The 14,312-nt window shown below is 41.6% G+C and overlaps 1 protein-coding gene across 3 annotated transcripts in view; it reads right to left on the bottom strand.

Annotated features, from left to right (window-relative positions):
- RNF125 (ring finger protein 125) overlaps positions 1-4,239 on the bottom strand; it is a 37,614-nt gene extending 33,375 nt beyond the window's left edge. For all 3 annotated transcript variants that reach the window (XM_045527579.1, XM_045527580.1, XM_045527578.1), the window contains exon 1: positions 3,683-4,239. In XM_045527579.1, coding sequence (XP_045383535.1) covers positions 3,683-3,846 — 164 coding nt within the window. In that variant the 5' untranslated portion in view covers positions 3,847-4,239. The remainder of the gene's footprint in view (positions 1-3,682) is intronic.
- Between the last annotated feature and the right edge of the window lie 10,073 nt (positions 4,240-14,312).

The following is a 14,312-nucleotide window of genomic DNA, read 5'->3' as shown; positions in this document are numbered from 1 at the left end:
CACAGCACTTGGGCCACTACCTGCAGGGCAGAGCCTCGTCCACCATGACCCCATCCTCCCTGGCCCAGATCTGTCTCCAGCTGTGCTGGGAGGGGACAGATCTTCTAGGCATCATGTTCACAGCTCTGTCTTCTGTCCTTGGCTCTGCACCAGCTTTATAAATCCTGGGCCCAAATGGGCCCTGCCCTTCATAGCTGCCCTGGGTGCCACTTGGGTACTCAAGACCCACGATGACTGGGGGCGTCACTGAGGAGGGTACTTATGTCCAGTATCTCAAAGGTTAAGATGAGACTGGCTAATGCAGGGTTATCCTGGCTTTACTTTTTCAAGAGAAAAAAATCATAACTTAAATGACTAACTTTGTTTTCCATGAACAATTCAAATGTAATTGTTATTTTGATTAGGTAAATATAAATGGAATAGAAGTTTATAAATGAACTTTTAAATAATATGTTTACTTAAAGGTTTCCAAATTCCTTTGGTAACTACAACCTTAGAGTTTTGCTAAGTTAAATTAAACCGCATATATTCATTGAATATCTAAGTCATTTCCAAATAAGATATAACCCTAAAACATTAATTACTAAATACAGGTTTATGCTTATATACTTTTGGCTTCTTATTTCAGATAAACAAAAGATATTTGGGTTTGTTAGTACATATGTCCTGTTCCACATTAAAAATTGTTCTATAGAAATGCTTGTTTCTAGAAATTATAAAATATGTATTCATAAAATGTTTTGGTATATAACAATTCAAAATTACTTCCTAGGTTTTTTACTAGAAATTAAAGTTACTGAGAGTTGAAATACAGTTCATATATGTAATTAAAACTACTAGAAATAAGGGATTAAAAATAAAAAATTTTTAAAAACCACATCAGATGTACCCTGTAAATATATACAACTGTTATGTTCCAATAATAATTAAAAATTAAAAAAATAAGGAAACAATTCTGGAAGCAAAGTGTACCAAAAAAAAAAAAAACACAAGATATTTTGGTGAGAAAAGTTATAAGAAAGGCATGAAAATGTGATTTTTGTTGAAAAAAAAGTAATTTTGTCCAGTTTAGAGGCTACTTAAAGGTTGTTTCAAATTGAAAGAATAAAAAAATGATATGGAAAAAACTGAATGGATATAGAAAGTTAGGGAAAGAATGAGAATAGGAAAAAAATGTAAGAGGTTATAAAAGATACAGAAATCTTACCCTGTGTGGTCAAAGTTGACTGAGATTGGATGGATTTGTTTATTAGGTTTCATTAAAATTAGCTTTCCTCCTTGTTCATCTGTCTGTTGTCAGTGTATTTTATATACTCAAATTATTGAACCCTCAGGGGGAAAAATTCAAATTTCCCAAAAGTGCATAATTGAATTTCAAATCCAGCTCTCTCCTAAGGCCCACGGTTTCTGCTGCATCACAATACAACTTATAAAGTGCTATGCACATATTCATTCAAGGTATTGTTATCATTATTAAACTCGTTTGACTTTAAATAGGTTTACAGACAGAAATCAGCACAAACAACCTAATGCAGCAAGTCTGGAAATCTACTTTCAGTATGGGATAATGAAACAGAAAAGTTTCATTTGCATTTCTTCATTTTCCAACTTAATTTCAATGGAAAAGAGTAATTCATTTAGAATGCACAAATGGTGTTAACAGCACTCACAATCTCCAGTGCATAAGGGACTCTGGTTAACATTTGTAAAATGGAAGGGGCCCAAGTAAGTTTGCCAAAAGGAGGAATATGGAAATTCTGCCCACAGCCAGAACAATGGACATAGATTTGTCAAAACAAAGAACAGTAAAATGAGGGAAGGCAATTTGTCCAGCCCTTGTTATGCTATTTTATGACTATTTTTTCCAGTTGCTGGTTTCCTATTCACTTTAACAAAGAAAAAGATTAAACAAAAAATTTTAGCATTTACAAATTTATATTATCCTTTAGTGGAAGCAAAAACATCGTAAACAGTAAGCTATAATGTTCAAAATCCAAACCAGAAAAACAATCTTCAGTCAGATAATTAAATAGCAAAACTGTCCATTCCAGTTCTACAAAAAAATCTTCAAGATGCACACTGTTCATCTTTGGCACAACTTTAAAGTTCTCATGCTAATAAAGATTAAATTTAAATGTACTTATCCTTAGGTTATTACTGTCCTGAACTAATGGATATATTTTATGATGTTACACAAGAGTATCTCGGCTTCCAGATTGGCCTTTGGATATTATGTCAATGAGTTACATCTGGATAGCTGGGAAACAGTAATCAGAAAGGTGGGTAAATTTAAGCTTTGAGTTTAAAGTACAAAGCTGGAACAGCAGGCCCTGAAAATACAGCCACAAAATAATGCCTAGAGCACTCTTTCTTTAAACATTGTGTGGGCTACATTGTGTGGCTCGTGGATGAGCAGTAGTGAAAACAGCGAAGGACCATCTAAGTCCTTTTAAAAACATTTTGCGCACTTGCATTTACAATACGGTATTTCTGTTTTCCCGGTAAGCAGAAAACCCGAACAAGCCATTGCAATGCTGCTCTGGTACTTCATCTTAATACAGTTAGTCTACCGTCCTTAGAAGACATCAAGTGGGTTTCCGCTCCTGAACTGTGCGCGCGCCCGCAGACACACACACACAAACACACACACACACACACACACACACACACACACACACGTATCTGGGGGAGGAAAAAAAATCCTAAGTAAAGAGAAAGCATAAATTCACAGATCCAACTCCCGATACCAGTTACCAAGCACACATTAAGGACGTGCCCATTTTGTGGGGACTGTTTTTAAACTTTTCTTAGAAACTAACACGGCTTTGCATTATCAGAGAGTTTTAGTTAAACAGTACGTGATTTTTAAGAAAGTTATTTTAATCTGTACTTTCTATGGGTTTAGGGACGCCGTGCGTAAAGCAGGTAGTCTGCAAGCTCCTGTCACTTTGTGGCTGGGTTTTAAAGGGCTGCGTTCAAGGGCTTGCGGCTAACGTTCAAGCCCAGGCTCCACCCTGGGATGTTAAACTCTAACAAGTTGTTAAACTCTGCCTACTACGGAAAATCACTCCGACGCTCCGGTTTGACTTGCTTTGTGGGGTCTGGGTGTCTGTGCTGGGAAAGAGTGTAAGGGGTGGGGGCGAAAAGACAGTTCGCACAGGTCGTTGTTTGCTCCAGAGAAGAGCCTCTGTGGGCGTTCTGGAACACGTGCACAGCTCCAGCACAACAAAACCGACCCGGGTTTCCGGGGCGGAGGGAAGCACAGCTCGTTCAACCGAGGCCAGCTAAACTGTGCTTAGCTACCAGGTAGCCGGGCGCTCGCTTCCTTTCCGTGCCAGGGAGGGGGCTGGTTCTGCGGCCGAGAGCACCGTCCCAGCGGGCGAGCCGTGGCTCTGGGCGGGACCTGTGCCTGGATCCGCATCCCCAGAGCTCCGCACCTGGGCTCCGGGAGGAGGAGCCTTAGGGGGCTGCAAGGCCCGCTGGTTTGTTTTCTCCTCCTGAAATCCCGTGTCACTTTCCGACTGGCACTTTCCCCATGGCCCGCACAGGTCCGGGTTTGTTCCTGCAGCAGTTCCCTAAGGCGCTGGCTTCTGTACAGTCCCCGGCCCCCAAGCCCTCGGCTTCCCCCAACATCGCCCTCCCCAAGGGGTGGGCGTGCAAACCGAGCTCCCCTGGCACTTACACGTGGCCACAGCGGGTCCGGACGGGCTGGTGTAACACCTCAAGGCACACGGAGCAGTCGAAGGACGTGACTGGCAGCTCAGGGTCCCCCCTGCGCTCCGGGGCCCGCGGGGTGGCAGAGGCGGGCGCCGATTTGCCGCTATCGCTACTCAGCACGGAGCCCATCGCTGTGCCTCTCGCCCAGACGGCTGCCAATAGCTCAGTGCCTGCTGCCGGGTTGTTTTGTTGTCCTGCGGTGGAGGAAGGAAGTCCCGGCCCAGCTGTGATCGCCGCCTCCCAACGCACTCAGCCAGCGCAGCCCAGAAGCAGCCTCCGCCGCTGCGCCCAACCTGGGTCTGGCGCGGGGCGAGCGCGCGGCCGCGGCCCCGAAATTATCTTCCGCGAGCAGCCGCGGTGAAGGCGCGGAGGCGGAGGCGCCAGCCGCGCGGTGCTGGCTGCAACGTCTCGCGGTCCTGGGAGGGTTGAAACCCGAAACCTCAGCTGCAGAGAAGAGGACTTGGGGCGGCGGTGAACCATCCAAGCTATCACACACAGCCTCCTAACCCCACTGTCAAAAGTTAAGAAAAGTGCGGGCCCGGTAGTGCTTAATGGACATCATGGAACACCCACTTGTACGGTGACGGTCCAATCAGCCCTCCACTGTTGTAATCATAAGCTACAAAGATGCCCTGTGACCGACTGAGCGTCTCTTAAGACAGTGCTAATCATTACTTCGTCATCTAATTAGTGGATAGGTAGCATGGGGTAGTGGAAAGACGTTCAGAGATTTGGATTCCACTCCTGTCTCCAGGACGGGGATTCTAGCGCTAAATCCTAATATCCCGTTTCCTTGGCGACTCAGGATATCCTCTATTGTTTGTGCTGTTCCCACCCCGCCCTTTAAAGTGACCAAGTATATCATTCATGAACTCATGCATTTAACGAAGACTTATCTGGTGCCCACTGCATGCCAGACTCTGTTCTGGGGAAGAGGACACACTTCTGAACAAGCAAACAAAATCCCAGTTCTCAAATAACTTACTTTAAAAAAAAAAAGAACTTTATTTTGAGATAATTACGGCTCCACATGCAGGTTTAAGAAATAATACATAATACACTATATATACATACAAGAATACATAGTACATTTATATATAATACACAGGATATAATAATATATATAATACACGTATATTCTTACATCCCATAAACTTCACCCAGTTTCCCCCAGACTTTTCTTTTCTTTTCTTTTCTTTTTTTTTTTTGAGACAGAGTCTCACTCTTTTGGGGGGGCTAGAGTGCCGTGGCATCAGCCTAGCTCACAGCAACCTCAAACTCCTGGGCTCAAGCAATCCTCCTGCCTCAGCCTTCCAAGTAGCTGGGACTACAGGCATGAGCCACCATGCCCCGCTAATTTTTCTATATATATTTTTAGTTGGCCAGATAATTTCTTTCTATTTTTAGTAGAGACAGGGTCTCGCTCTTGCTCAAGCTGGTCCCTAACTCCCAAGCTCAAACAACCCGCCCGCTTTGGCCTCCCAGAGTGCTAGGATTACAGGCGTGAGCCACCATGCCGGGCCAAGACTTTACTTTTAATTAGAAAATATAATTAATCAGCAAATAAATAAATGAACAAGATCATTTCAGATGGTAAGAGCCATGCAAAAGGTAAAACAGGGAGTGAGGATGGGGGAAAGGATAAGGTCAGAGAAGAGTTTTTGGATGAAGCAACAATTGAGCAGAGCCGTAAATAATGAAGAGGCCAGCCATGCAGAGATTTAGGGAAAAGCTGGGTAAGCACTGGGAACAGTAAGTGAGGTAGGACCAAAGAACAGAAAGATGTGTGGAGCTGGATCATGGGGGCTGAGGGAAGTGAAAGACGGAAAGATAGTGATTCATATCTTTATAAGAAAAACAAAAGGCCCTCCCACTATCCCACTTGTGCCTCAGCTCCTGCCCTATATTCTCTCCAAGGCCAAATCTCTTGTGATTCTGCACCTTTTATGTCTTCATTTATTAATTATCCACTCCTTATCTGGTTGGTTCAGTGTGGGTTCTGAAACTACCACTCCACTTCCATCTGTCCACAGATTGCTTCATCATCAGTGTCACTGGTGATCTTCATGTGGCTAATTCCAACAGTCTTTTCATTCCTTTTCTTGCTTGACCTCTCAACTGTATTTGTCAGTGTCAACCACTCCCTCCTTCCAGAAACACTCTGGTTTTCCTTCTCTCTCTCTCTGGCTGTTCTTTTTCAGCCTCCTTTGCAAGTGAGTGTCTCCTTCTCCACTGGCTATGGACTAGGGATCCTAGGATTCTGTCTTAGCACCTTTTCCCTTCTCCTCCCTCTCTGAGTCCCTAAGAATCCCCAAAATCACATGGAGGGTCCGAAGATTTTCAAGTTGTTTTTTTTTTTTTTTTGAGACAGAGTCTCGCCGTGGCATCAGCCTAGCTCACAGCAACCTCAAACTCCTGGACTCAAGCGATCCTCCTGCCTCAGCCTCCCAAATAGCTGAGACTACAGGCATGCGCCACCATGCCCAGCTAATTTTTTCTATATATTTTTAGTTGTCCAGCTAATTTCTTTCTATTTTTAGTAGAGACGGGGTCTCGCTCTTACTCAGGCTGGTCTCAAACTCCTGACCTGGAGCTATTCTCCTGCCTCAGCCTTCCAGAGTGCTAGGATGATAGGCGTGAGCCACCATGCCCAGCTGACTTTCAAGTTCTTATCTCCACTCTAGGCCATTCAAATGACCAACTGTTTACTTGACATGACCTCTTGACATAGACACCCTCACCCCAATGTGTCCAATAATGAACTCATTATAATAACCACCCACCTTTCCTCCTCCAGTGGTTGATCACACTGTTAGCAGATGTGGCACAACAATCCACCTCATAGCTCAATCTAGACACCTAGAAGTCATCCTTGATTTCTTCCTCCTCCTTATTCACATTAAATCAGTCACAATCACAATTCTGCCTCCAATATATTTCTCAGTAGCTCTTGAATTGGCTCATTTTTTATCTATTTCCGTGGCCACCAATTATTTTAAATCATTGCATTCATTCTCTTTTGTGACCTATCGCAATAGTTCCTAACTGCTCTACCTGCATCCACTATTGCCACTCTCCAATCTGTTATCCACTCTGTAACTAAAGTGATCTTTTGAAAAGCAAACATCCTGTGTCACCCTATGCACAAAACCCTTTAATGACTCTCCATAACCCTTAGGATTAAATTCCAAATCCTTAATATGACCTACAAAGTCTTGTATGATCTTACTCTTTCAATAACTATAAGCAGGGGAGGTGGGGAGAGAAACAACAACAACAACAAAATATTTATAATCAGTTAAGATACCTTAGGTGGCAGGCGATAGAAATTCAACTAAAAGTGCCTCAATCAATAAAGATATGTATTATCTAATATGGTAAATTAGTCCAAAAACAAGCAGTTTCAGAGTTGACTCAGCAGCTCAATGATATCCTCAAAGCCTCTAGCTCTTTACCTTCCCCAGGGTTTCAATAGTTTCCTTCATGGCTGGAAGATGTCAGTAATAGCCTCAACAATCACATCTATACACAACAATCTACAAAACAAAAAAAGAAAGGATAGAATTTCCTTCTTGCAGCTCTCTCTTCTTTTATATGGGAGGAAAATGTTTCCTAGAGCTCTTTCTCAGCAGACTTCCACTTATATTCATTGGTCAAAATTGGGCCATATTGGCCGGGCACAGTGGCTCACACCTGTAATCCTAGCACTCTGGGAGGCTGAGGCAGGAGGATAGTTCTAGGTCAGGAGTTCGAGACCAGCCTGAGCAAGAGCGAGACCCCCATCTCTACTAAAAATAGAAAGAAATTAGCCAGACAACTAAAAATATATATAGAAAAAAATAGGCAGGCATGGTGGCACATGCCTGTAGTCCCAGCTACTCAGGAGGCTGAGACAGAAGGATTGCTTGAACCCAGAAGTTTGAGGTTGCTGTGAGCTAGGCTGATGCCACGGCACTCTAGCCTGGGCAACAGAATGAGACTCTGTCTCAAAAAAAAAAAAAAAAAAATTGGGCCATGTGACTATTCCTAAATCACTCACTGGCAAAAGAGAATAAGAGTGCTCTGATCGTCCCAAACTCAGGATTTATTCTGTAGGGCTAGGCAACTCAGCTATCTGAAACAACAGAAATAGGGTTCTTTTTACCAAGAAAGGAGGAGATAAGGCAGTTGGATAACTCAAAAGGAGGGTCTCCCAACATAACCATTTTTGGCCTCATCTGCTATCACTCTCCTCCTTATTTTTCATGCTCCCAAATTTCTCTAGTTCTTTCAGTTCCTTGAGTGTGCTAAGTTCTGTCTGATCTCAAGGCCCTTATACATGCTTTGTTTTTTTCTCTTGGCCTTAAATTTCTTACCCAACATTCCACCATTTCCAGTGCAACTTTCTCTGACTCAAATTTTGGGTCTTAGCTTGGAAACCATTCTACACCACATTCATTTCATACTATCTCTTTATTTCTTTCATAGCCTGAAGTATGTGCCTTCCTATTTATCCTGCTTGTGGTTACTCTGAGGGTTAGAAATAATGGGTGTAAAGTGCCTGGCATCTAGGAAGTGATAAATACATGATTATATTTATATATATATTTCAATAATGATTTCACAAGGTGGGCCAGGCATGGTGGCAAACACCTGTAGTCCTAGCACTTTGGGAGGCCAAGGCAGGAGGATTGCTTGAGGCCAGGAGTTTGAGACCAGCCTGGGCAACATAGTGAGACTCCTTCTCTACAAAAAGTAGAAAAATTAGCTGGGAGTGGTATGTACCGGCAGTCGTTGCTACTGGAGAGGCTGAGGCAGGAGGATCCCTTGAGCCCAGGAGTTTGAGGCTACAGGGTGAGACACTGTCTCAAAAAAGATAACAGTATATATTCATATACCAGTATATATGTGTATGTGTGTATATGTATCATATATATCCATACACAGATATACATAAATGTGTGTACACACATGTATAATCTTTAAAGAAATATCAGTGATAGTATATAATATATAATAGTTGTGTACTTTGGTTTTATCACTTAATAGTATATCTTGGAGAGCCTTCTCTCAGAGCAGTTATAGAATTGCTTTTCTTTTTAATGGCCACATAGTATTCCATTGTATGGAAATGCCATAATTTATCTAACCAGTCATTAATTAGTTAGATTTTTTTCTATTTTTTGGTAGAGATGGAGGTCTCACTCTTTCTCAGGCTGATCTCAAACTCCTAAGCTCAAGGGATCCTCCTGCCTCAGCTTCTTAGAGTGGTTGGATTACAGGCATGAGCCATGGCACCGAGCCTATACTGATATCTTTGAAAAGATACACAATAATTGACAGCTGTGATTCTCCATAGGGAATGGAACTGGTTGCTAAGGAACAAGAGTGAGAAGAAAGACTTTTACTATATGATCTCTTGGACATTTTGAAATTTGTGCTGTGGGTATACACTGCCAAGTCAGATATCAATAGATAAAACTGAGTAATTTTAACATAAATATATACTCTTTAACTCAATAATTCTACTCCTTGAACAAATATATGGACAAATATAACTACAAGGAGGCATAAACAGGAATGTTCTTTGAAGCATTATCTATAATTCCAAAAATTTGCAAGCAAAAAAATTTCCATTCATAGAGGGATAATTAAATATATTACTATGTATACATACTATGGAAGGCAACACAATGGTTAAAAAAAACAAGCAAAAATTTTGATAGCACTTAACTATGTATTAGGTATTATTCTAAGTGCTTTATATATGGTGTCTCATTTAATCTTTGTAATACCCCTTTGAGATAGATAAGTATTAATAATATCATCCTGCTTTTTCCTGAGAAACAGAGGTACAGGCAAGTTAAAAACTTGCCTCAAGTCACATTTATGGAAAAAGCAGAGCTGGGAGTTGAACCCAGGAAATCTGGCTCTTAAGGTACCAACGAATTCAAACTACTATGCAATATTGACCTTCCTCAATTTGGGCTACAATGGAGATATTTCCAAGACACTGTTATCTAAAAAGCGATGTTACTGAAGAATACAAAAAAATCAAAATGAGGTACACTTCTTATGGAGAAAAAGCATTATATATTTCTCACTGCCTGCACACTCGAGGTCACAGCTCTTTCTCTTGCTAACTGAGTGACCTTGACAGGTTTCTTCTTTGGTTTTAGTTTCCTCATCTGAAAAAAACACAGGCAATGTTTGCCCGTAGAATTGCTCTGAGAGGTTAAATGAACAACGATGGAACCCTTGGCTCATTGCCTGGAAGGTAGTGTCAAACACATGTGAGTTGTCTCTCTGACCTCATTTGTTCTGCAAACATTCAATAAGAACCTACTTCGTGTTAAGCAAAGTAGACAATGTCTAGCAAAGCACCTCACTAAACACTGCAGACACAATCAGCCGCAAGGGCCCGATGGAGTGGACAGCTATAGTTTTTGGCCATCATGCATTTCTTCACCATCTTCTTCTGTAACAGCACCATACACCACCCCTTTGGAGGAACTGTCCTCTCATCATCCCAGCATTTAACAGATACTATTCTGATTGGTTACTATGGACCATGTACAACGTTAAATGCAATGTATGTACATGTATGTGTGTGTATGTTTCAGTGATATAACAGTGACTTCAGTGGGGCTGCCACTGACAGTCTCCACTTTTCATCCTTCACAGCCCTCTCCTGGCATGGGTAGGAGTTCCTACTGCTGCGATCTGTAGCTTCCCTAGTGCCTGTCTTTCCTAAGCATAGTTGATATACTGCTTTTTTAATCTCCTAGCTATGCAGCATCTTAACGATACTTACTTCTTTCTTGCTTAATTTATTCAGAGTTGAGTTCTGTTGCCTATGACCACACTAACTGACACATTTATCCTGTCCTCAAGGCTTTCATGACCTACTAGGTAATATGAACAGAAAAAATTGCTTTTATGTTTATAATTCAATATGATAAAACCAATGGTAGAGATCTACACAGTGAAAACAGTCGTGTTAACTTCATCCAGGGATGCAAGGAAGAGGAGAGAGAAAGAAATAATATTCCAGATAGAGGGGCCTGGAATGAAACAAAGCCATAGTATTCCAGATAGAGAGGACCTGGTGAGCCCAGACAAGAGAGCAAGAAGCAGCAAGCTCTTTTCAGAGAGTCTACAAATAGTTCCTCGCTGATGGAATTTTAAGTACATAACAGCAGTAAGGAGGAAAAAAAAAAAAAAAAACCCAAAACTAGAATCCTAGGCAGAATTGAGGTCATGAAATCTGTATTTGAAAGGTTAATAATTTTCAACTTGCTTCTGTGGCTTTGGGGAGCCAATTAAGGGTTCAGGTAGAAGAATGACAGAGCCATACCTGCAATTTTGACAGATCACTCTGTTTATGTCAAGGATTCTAAGACTTTCTCTTGCATCAGAATCACCTGAGGAGATTGTTCAAATGGCCCCATTCAGTGGGCCAGGGTGAACTGCAACAGCTGCATTTTTAACAGTACCTCAGCTAGTGCTGACTGATGGAAGGGTCAACAGACCATTCTTTGGGAAATACGGTTCCACTTGATGGGCAGCAGCAGATTCTTCAGGTTGCTTTGACAACAGCAGGGATGTCAGGTGCCAGGGGAGTTACTCACATTCACTCTAATGTACTCTGTCCACGATTGTGCCTCAACACCACTGGATGACATCACGCTGGTTAAATATCCTGGCACTGAAACATAGATATTTCTGAACTTACTATACAAAGATAATTTTTAAAAATTCTTATCTACAAACCTATCAAGGGTAATAAAGATTCATAGTATTCTACAGAAATGCAAACATCTGAGATGGGATCTTGAATGGTGTTTAGCACCCCTTTGCAATCTGATTTATTTGATGATAAAATGAGACCACCATTTTCTCTCCCTGTTTTTTTTTTTGGCTTATAAATAACAGACATTTATTTCTTACAGTTCTGGAGGTTGGGAAGTCTAAGATTAAAGCACTGGCAGATTTAGTGTCTGGTGAAAGCCCACTTTCTGGTTCATAGATGGTGCCTTCTAGCTGTGTCTTCACATGGTGGAAAGGCCACTCTTCTCTCTTAAAGTGAGAAGGACATCATCACAAATGAAGTTCTGCTGGATGAAGGATTTATGAGTTCCCCCAGGTAAGCCAGACAAGGCCCTGGATCTTCTGCCTTGATTGCAACATAATTGGTTCTTCAAACTTGAATTTTTTTTTTTTTTTGAGACAGAGTGTCACTCTTGCCAGAGCTAGAGTGCTGTGGCGTCAGCCTAGCTCACAGCAACCTCAAACTCCTGGGCTTAAGCAATCCTTCTGCCTCAGGCTCCCAAGCAGCTGGGACTACAGGCATGTGCCACTGTGCCCGGCTAATTTTTTCTACATATATTTTTAGCTGTCCAGATAATTTCTTTCTATTTTTAGTAGAGATGGGGTCTTGCTCTTGCTCAGGCTGGTCTGGAACTCCTGACCTCCAGCTATCCTCCCGCCTCGGCCTCCCAGAGTGCTAGGACTACAGGCGTGAGCCACCTCACCCGGCCATCAAGCTTGAGTATTGCCTTCACTTTTTCTGCTAGCCAATCTCATTGCTGTTTGTGGCTAGGTTTCCCAGATAGCATGTGGGGAGCAGCTGTTGCCATGACATCTTGACCACTGCAACTTAGTTCAACTGTAGGTAATGACATTATAACATGTTCTCAAAGCATGCTGTATCACTTCAGGAATAACTCAGTGAATATTGCAGTAGTTGTTAGTGGACAACAAAACTGGATAATGTTTGAATCAACCCCACATTTGGGTTGTTTCTTTTCAATAAGGGCATCGGACCCGATCCTCTCATTTTGCAGATAAGTTAACTGATTGCCAAGGAGGTGAAAGCATTCACATTGCATCTTTCAACGTTTCAGATCAACACATTTGAAACAAAAATGAAGTCATTAAGTACAGTACTTGGAAAGCACTGGCCTATTTATAGGAAATATAATCTATCTGGGGAGGAAGGTCACAAATGGGGAGAAAATGAATAACAATAAACTATTTAAATAGTAGTTTAAAACCAAATTAGAAACAACGTAACAAAGTAGTCCACAGTTAATTGCATACAATTATAGGATCTTTTTGTGATTTTTTTTTTTTTACTGCACACCACCAACAACTGTATAAATAGTTTTCCATTGGACATTCTTCTATTACCGATACAATTAACCATCTTTTATCACATAAGAACGTCAATGCCTCAGGCTTTAATTTCAAAAAATGTGATTGCTTACTGTGCTGGCATTAGAAGTAAATAATACAGTTAGATTATATCTTTCACCTAGGATAAGTGGAAACATATTTTATTGGTACATATGAATGTATATTATATAAATATGCTCTCATTATGGAATGCTTCTTTAAGTTAGTAGATAACAATAAAAATAACAATAGATATTATTTTGATTGATTACTATGGAACATGCAAGATATGAAATATAATATACGTATATGTATGTGTATGTATGTGTCAGTGTTATAACAATTAAAGCACATATATACACATACATACATGCACATTTGTATACATACATTTATACATATGTTTGTATAGTTTAATGTTTACAGCAACACTTCTTTCTTTCTTACTCCTTTTTCAAAATTGAGGCTCAGAGCACTTAAGTAACTTGCCTAAAGCCAAACACTCCCTATGTGGTACAGCAGAGTTTGATATCATATGTTTCTTTACAGTTTTTTTCTTGGCCGGGATCTGTGGCTCACGCCTGTACCCAGCACTTTGTGAGGCCCAGGCAGGAGGAACACTTGAAGCCAGGAGTTTGAGACAAGCCTGGGCAACGTAGTGAGACCTCATCTCTACAAAAAAAAATTTTTTTTTTTTTTGAGACAGAGTCTCACTCTCCTGCCTGGGCTAGAGTGCCATGGCGTCAGCCTAGCTCACAGCAACCTCAAACTCCTGGGCTCAAGCAATCCTCCTGCCTCAGCCTCCCGGGTAGCTGGGACTACAGGCACACGCCACCATGCCTGGGTAATTTTTTTCTATTTTTAGTTGTTTCGCTAATTTCTTTCAATTTTTAGTAGAGACAGGGTCTTGCTCTTGCTCAGGCTGGTCTCGAACTCCATCTTGAGCAATCTTCCCACCTCGGCCTCCCAGGGTGCTAGGATTACAGGCATGAGCCACCAAACCTGGCCTACCAAAAATTTTTTAAATTAGCTGGGTGTGGTGGTGCCTGCCTGTAGTCCCAGCTGCTCCAGACACTGATGTGGGAGGATCTCTTGAATCCAGGAGTTCAAGGTTACGGTGAGCTATGATCACTTCACTCCACTCCACTCTGGGAAACAGAGAAATACAGAAACCCTATCTCTTTTTATTTTATTTTTTTCCTTTTCTTTTTCTTTTCTTTTCTTTTCTCTTTTTTTTGAGACAGAGTCTCACTCTGTTGCCCAGGCTAGAGTGCCATGGCATCAGCCTATCTTGCAAGAACCTCAAACTTCTGGGCTCAAGCAATCCTACTGCCTCAGCCTCCCAAGTAGCTGGGACTACAGGCATGTGCCACCATGCCTGGCTAATTTTTTCTATATATTTCAGTTGCCCAGCTAATTTTTTTCTATTTTTTTTTAAC

This window comes from Lemur catta, chromosome 16 (assembly GCF_020740605.2).
Source record: "Lemur catta isolate mLemCat1 chromosome 16, mLemCat1.pri, whole genome shotgun sequence".
Taxonomy (NCBI): Eukaryota; Metazoa; Chordata; class Mammalia; order Primates; family Lemuridae; genus Lemur; species Lemur catta.
This window is presented reverse-complemented; position numbering and strand designations above follow the sequence as displayed.